Consider the following 7,378-nt stretch of genomic DNA (forward strand, 5'->3'; position numbering starts at 1 on the left):
TTTAATGTTACTGCTATATTTATTTATTTATTTTTTATTATTTCTATTATTATTATTATTATTATTATTATTATTATTATTATTATTATTATTATTATTATTATTATTATTATTATTATTATTATTATTATTATTATTATTATTATTATTGTTGTTATTGTTATTGTTATTATTACTATTCCTATCTATAATAATATTGTTCTCATTTTTTTTGCAGCACATTTCATTATTTCAGGCACCTTTCTTTGTTCTCTTCTCTTTCAATTGTGATTATTTCAGAAAGAAAAAAAAAAAAAAAAAAAAAAAAAGAAAGGAAGAAAAAGAAACTTTCACACTCATGCATCATATAATCTGTACATGTACACAAGCAGTTAAAAAAAATTCTCTCTCTCTCTCTCTCTACAGCAGGTGAAAAAGGTGCGCAATAAGGAAAAACCTTTACTGCGAAGGAAGAGTGAGCTACCCCATGATCAGTACACAATCAAGGCACTGAGTGACCACAAGCGAGCTGACGATTATCTCACAACGTCCCCAGAGTTAGCAGCCACCACCAGTTAGATTATGATCTTACTCTGAGAGAGATAATTTTTTTCAAAGATAAAAGGAAGTTTGAAAAGAAAAGAGAAAGCAGAATGAAATAATTATAAAAATAAAAAAATAAAAGTTACAAAAAAAAAAAAAGTTAAAAAAAATAATAGGTGGAAATAAAGAATCACTGAGGATGATTATGATGGCACTTCTATGAGGCCATTTTTAGTTAGGGCTCCAAGCCGCCTTGCACAGCGGCCATGTGTGAAAATGGTGCCGAAATATCCCATCAGGACTTGGAAAAATCCATCGCAACTCAGGATTTTTATTTTTTATTCTTATTTAATTTTTTATTTTATTTTTTTATTTATTTATTTTTTTTTTTTTTTTTTTTTTTTTGTGTCTAATGTTAGTTCACTTGCCTGATATTTTGAAGGAGATGTAATTAATTGATGATTTAGGAAACTTCTAATGGATTAGTAGATTGTTTAGGTAGATAAATAAATGGAAAATAGACTTGACTTTTGCTCCCATATCAGAAGCCAAAGTGGAACACATGAGACAAGGTTCATTGTTATCATTTTTCATTTATTTATTTTTCTTTTAAAACTAACTTAAAGTCAGTTGTCTATGCCAGATGTTTCAGAAATATAAAGCGTCATGGGAATTTATGAAATAGGTTGTACCCTACTCATAACTCACAGTACTTTAGATGTTTTATTTTATTTTTTTTTCTTTCATGTACAGAAAATTATTAATCATACCTATTCCGATGATGTGATGATGTACAGTGATAGATTTTATGATATTTTAAAAAAGAGATTTCAGGTAAATAATCCTGTCAGGACTTGGTAATACCTTAGAAATTATTTGATATATGGTTTGACCATGCAAATATGTGGCATTGTAAAGCTTAACAGATGTTTTAGACTTCCATGTATGAAGAAAAAGTGGAAGTTGATTTGAACCAGTGCAGTTCATATAGCAAATTATCTACCTTAAAAGTTAATAAATTGATGTAGTAGGGCATCATGCAAGTATAACTGAAGTCATCTGATTTTGGCATTTACACAACCAGTGCATTGAAAACAACTTTGGTCTGTGGGCATGTCTGTTTGCCATCATATGGGGAAGTTTGCATGCTAAAAAGTGTGAAGTTGTGTGAATCTACTTAAATGTATCAGATGAATTATACCTTCTATGCAGCTATGGGCCATATCAAGAAACTTTTACTCTTCCCATTCTTGTAGGTGTTGTTTATAAGTTGACTGTGGTGTTAGCTGTGTAAGTGAGCTTAATTGTTTGTGAATGGGAGGCAAGCATAGCACTCGATGCATCAAACAGGTAAACCAAGAGTTCAAATATTCCCACCCGGGCTTATTTAGCATCTCATTTTATACCAAGATTTCAGCAATATAGTATATATGTATATAGGTGATGGTGAGAAATGAAAGGAATGAGAGGCATAAATTTCCAAATTTTGGTCATATTGATATTTCCTATAATTTGTTGATCTGCATAGGTTGTAGGGAATGTTTGCCTTGTCTTTTTTTTTCTGAGATTGAGTCACATTACTGTGATCTATTCTAAATTTTCATTCTGGTTACCTTTTGTCTGAGAGGTTGTGATTACCCATTTGTAACAAAATAGGCATGCCCATATACTCATTCCTTGTCTTACAGGGAGTTTGAAGAGTGATGGTGAATCTCCTGGTCGACTTATACCTGTGACGAGAGGAGTGGCATAGACCATAGGGTAGCCATTATTACGGTTGTCTGCTTATATGTTCTGTTCAGACCAAAAGACTTTATAAAGGAGACTCTTGTTGGAGGGGTATTTTTTGTGTTGTTGAAAATATAAAAGAATTACTTGAAAGAGCAGGATGGTAAATGGTTGCTAATAACTTGCATCAGAAAAATTTAATGGGAGTCTAATTCTAACAAATGCCCTAGATGAACTCTAAATAACTTGGTATAGATAGTACTGCAATGATTTAAGGAATAAAGTGTAGGTAATAAACATTTTAACAGATAGTGTTAGTCCCCCATGTGGAATATGTTGTGTTACTATATTCAGATAGTTATAACCAGAGTTTATTGCAAGATTATGTTGTACCATATTTTAGGAATATTACTTCTGATTCCCCAACCTATTGCTGGTTTAGATATGTCAATGAAATTGCCATAAATTGATCCTTATAAGATTCCATGCTCTGCAGGGTATATAGTAAGTACAGCGAGGCCAATTTCACCATCACATGAATGTCTGCATGTATGTTTTGTAAGTAGTAGCAAGAGCCCTATCTATGAGAGGTAGTGATAACTGAGCATTATACATGTGTTGAAATCTGTAACTTGTAGTCTTTCCAAGAGGTTTCTTTTGCTTCAATAGAGGATGAAAGCCTTGTCAGATTTCTTACATTTGGGCTCAGTCGAGTAGATCACATCACCAAAGGGCTGTGTTGTAATACATAATCCAGTGATATCTTGACAAGATCCTTTAGTAGATTCCCCCTCCCCCTCCTGTAACACCACAGTCCTCCCACCTTGACCCTTTCTACCCTGCAAATAACCATTGGACTCCTTTTCTCACAGTTGTATCCCATGTTTTGTTTTAATTTATCTGTGCTGTTGGTAGGCCCAGTTGTTACAGTTATCTTTTTCCTCTTGCCTTTCATTTATCTCTCTTGCAATTTTCTTCTACGTATCTTAATTGCCTTAGAGCTTCAAAGTCTTCATAACACCCAGCCTTGCCTATCTCATCCCAGTTCTTCACTCACCTTTGTTGCCATCTAACACATTTTTACCAAATTTGTAGCGTAGTACTCAAATCCATGAAATAGAAATCCGAGCCTAAGCAAGTGTGTGAACAGTTGCTCCTGCTCTTGCTCCTTTTCCTTTTCCTTAAATTGTTCTATTGTGCAGAATACACAAATGCAGTATGAGAGGGAAATGACTGTCTCTGTGAGACTCTTCTGCTAAACACTTGGTGGCCCCTTTATTCTGCTCACCCTAGCAGAGCAGAGAACAGAAAAGTTGGTGGAAGAGGTTAAGGTGACAATTACAGGGGTACAAAAAACAGGGGTCCTCTCAGTTTTAGATGCCTCCATTCCATTTTCTTGGTTTGGCTTCAGTCATTTGAATCAGAAAAGAGGCACTAACGTACTGTGAAAAATCCATTGTACCAAGACCACCAATCATGAGAACCCTGCAAGTCTTAGCACTCTGCTAATCCATGATTCTTTTCATTTCTCTCTCTCCATATCATGCAAGAGTTCATGTTGCATACATAATTGTGCAAATGACATAAATTTAACATCATCCCATTTTAAAGATGTATAGGTAAGAAAGAAACTTCATCACTTTTGTTAATTTAATGAACAACTTTATTTTTCTGCATCAGCTTCACTCATTCATACCTTCTCAAAAAAATCATGTCATGACTTCATCCTACCTCAGGCTCACATCATTCAGTCCTCATCTCTCACTGCTCCTAGTTTATCACAGGAATACATAAACAAATGCTTGTTATCATTTCATGATAAGCTAAGCCAAACTCTGTTGATTACTTTTAATAATTTCTTGTAGTTCTGAGCAGAGAGTTAGCATGCTCATTTACATCAATAGATTTCTTACCATCTGAACCTTTCCCCCGTTCCACAAGCAATCAACCTTTTCCATCATCCCATTAAAGTTTTATTTCGGTGCTGTCTCACCCTAGGTGTTAGGAACCCAAGATGCTGTGAGATGATAATTAAAAGTCTGCTTGGAGAGTACTCCATCTGCCAGATAGGTGGATGAAAGAGCCTGATAGTTGACCAGATATCATCAATGCTTGTACAGGTGTCAAGTCAGGAGATTCTGTCATCCAGCTTCCAGAGGTTGTGTTCTCCAAACAGATTCTCTGTATTATAAGAAGGCTAACAGTAGATAAGCCGCTATGTATTATTAGGCTATACTGGCAGTCATGATAAATGAGTAAGTGTATAAGCCTTGTAAAGACATAAACATGTATAATCTTTTGTTTGGTGGGTCTGAAGCAGTGTTAAAGTATATCACAGTCAGTGCTTTTATTATTTTTGCTTACATGGATGGACTATGACTCAGTTGCTTCTAAGCCACCATTTCTATTTTGATAGTAGGAGAAACTGCTCAATGTCTTTTCTTCATGAAAACACAAAATGCCCCAGGTATAATGTGACCTAGCATTAGGGATTTTGGCTTACTTTAAATATTAAATGACAGTGGGGTAAGCCTTTTGTGACCTTGGTAGAAGTCCATAATAATTAAAGTTTGTATATTTAACTGTCATTGCAGTTGCAGGTATCATTTTGCAATCCTGCAATGATGGCCGCCCAGACTTTAGTAGTCCCAGTGACAACATTACATCCGGTACAATACACCTGTGTATTCTTGCTGTGTGAAAAATAAGTATTTGCTATGCGTTGAGATCGGTGAGCATAGTTGTGGTCAGAATGATTCTTTTCGTCCATATGATATCAAATTGTTTTGTATTGTTAATTATTTCACATGCTTAATTGGAAGCAACTTGGGGTTTGACATCCCTTCCCTGCCAGATGTAACATCTGGCTGGAGAAGGTGGAGGAGTGCATTCCTTTAGAAAGACTTAAGACTTCTTGCCTTACATGGGTCTTCTCTATTTTTTCTTGTATTTTTTGTCTTTTTATTTTTATTGCATTACATTCCAGGAGCTGTGGTGTCATTTTTATCTTTCGCATGAGGAATCGACTTAAATTGCAGTGAACTTAAATAAAGTGGAGGACTGAATGTTACTTTCTGATTCATAAATAAGTAAAACAATTTACCTCTATTAGGGTTCATCAGTTTTAGGAGATAGCTTGCAAATCATAACAATTCTTCCATATTTGCATCAACCAATGTATTGTCTTGGTTTCCTGTATATCACTGAAGTGTCCATTGTGCTACCTGACCTATATACCAGTTTCTCCCTATCTCTTTCTTCAGAGAATTTCACTACTAGAATCAGGTATTAGATTTTGCTGTTGAACAAATACAGTTTTCTTTCATCATAACATCATTGCTCTCTCCCCCTCCCCCCCCAGTGCCTATTTGCTGGTTGACGAAAAGAAAGCTGTTTGGAATATTGTAAACTTACTCTAATGTGATGCTTTGTGAGAGTGGCAAGGGAATGGTTAACAAACTAAACTTGAGGAAAACTGATCACCCTTCAGGAAATTATGGCTGTTGCACTCTTGCAGTAGGAAAAAAAATATAGTGGATAAGGTCACTAATCAGTTTGCTGGAGTGAGTGCAAGAATTTCCTAAGATATTCTTTTCTCAAAACAGCTCTTTTGAAGTATACTGAAGCAAAATTGACCATTATGTTCTTAGAAGGCCATTGATGAATGTGTTGTATGCCAAGTTGTGGATAGGGAAAAGAAATAAGTTTGGACGATTTTGGATCGAAAGATGATTGTGCTTTTCAGTGTTATTCATTGCTTACTTTGGAAACTTCAAGGTTTGGTGCCTCTCAAGTTTCAGGAAACACTTTGTCATTAGATGATTATTTAAACATCAAGCTGGTATTGACTAAAGCATGATGATAGGACGATCCATCATCTAGAGCTTATTTTGTACCTTAACCATCTTACCATTTGGTGTTCCACCCTTGTGTTCTGTATATCATCATTAAAGAAGCCATACCAACCTGTCAGATCATTACTTGTTTGATTTGTGTCACTCATTTTCCTTAATTTTTGTTTATAGAATTGTCTTTATCTTTTAAGTGTAAATGTGGAAATAGAATATTAACAATAAATGATCTGCTATGGCAGTGTCCTGGTTTTATTCTTACAATTACCCTTTTTAGATCTGACAAGCTGAGGGATATGCCTAATGAAGCTGTACATTAATGTCCCATTGAATTAAACAAAATCATAGAAGGAATTGGTTTTGTAAAGTTTCTTAGAAATGAAAATAACATTACATAGAGACTTTTACATTTTAAGAAAATATGATGATGGAACTTCTACAAATACATGTTGATACAAAAACACAAATATATTGCAAGATTTGATTCCAATGAGGAGAATACTGAAATAATTCCATTGAAAAGACATTAATCTGATTAGTAATGGTTGTAGTTAAGTAGGTTTCCTATAAGTAGGGTTAACACCACACAGGAATTTATCAGTGGAATGGTCATTGGAATGGACATATGTTACATAAATGGAGATTACCAGACAGTCTATTATATTAATTATATAATAAAGCAATTGCATACTAATTGCACACTCCTGATTATAAGAAAAATAATGTAAATGATGGCAGGCAACCCATTACAATAACAAACAATGGTTAAGATTTTGATAATTATTAAAGATACCATAGTTATCTTTTTAATATGAGTTAATAAAACAAATAGAGCTATTCAGAACAACAATTTCATACTATGACAATTTACAGCAGCAACAAATGAAAGCTACAAATTATAATAACTGAAAGAGATAATGAATGTAGAGAATGTGAAAAAATAATCAAAATCAGTCATAATAATGAGTAAATAAAATAATGAACATTAGAAACTTGCTACAAGTAACAGTACCATGATAATAGTAATGCTGATGATAAGTCGTAATATTCAAGATACTAGTCATGCTATAAATCAGAAACTAACATGTCAAATAATCATAACGATGATAACAACGATGGTATTACTACTAATAATACATGTAATACTTCTGAGAATGTAACCTCCAATATTGAGATCATGACAGCTAAAGATTAATATCTATGGTAACAAAAAGAAATGGTAATAATAATGGTAATATTGATAAAATAAACTAATACTACTATCAATAATAGCAATG

The 7,378-nt window shown here is 33.8% G+C and overlaps 1 protein-coding gene across 1 annotated transcript in view; it reads left to right on the plus strand.

Annotated features, from left to right (window-relative positions):
* The window catches only part of LOC113804384 (serine/threonine-protein phosphatase 2A 56 kDa regulatory subunit gamma isoform), a gene marked incomplete in the record, with an annotated part of 50,354 nt that extends 44,012 nt beyond the window's left edge, over positions 1-6,342 (plus strand). Inside the window, 1 exon segment of the mRNA XM_070132032.1 lies at positions 406-6,342. Coding sequence (XP_069988133.1) covers positions 406-558 — 153 coding nt within the window.
* Positions 6,343-7,378: the final 1,036 nt, after the last annotated feature.

The sequence above is a fragment of the Penaeus vannamei genome, chromosome 17 (assembly GCF_042767895.1).
Source record: "Penaeus vannamei isolate JL-2024 chromosome 17, ASM4276789v1, whole genome shotgun sequence".
Taxonomy (NCBI): Eukaryota; Metazoa; Arthropoda; class Malacostraca; order Decapoda; family Penaeidae; genus Penaeus; species Penaeus vannamei.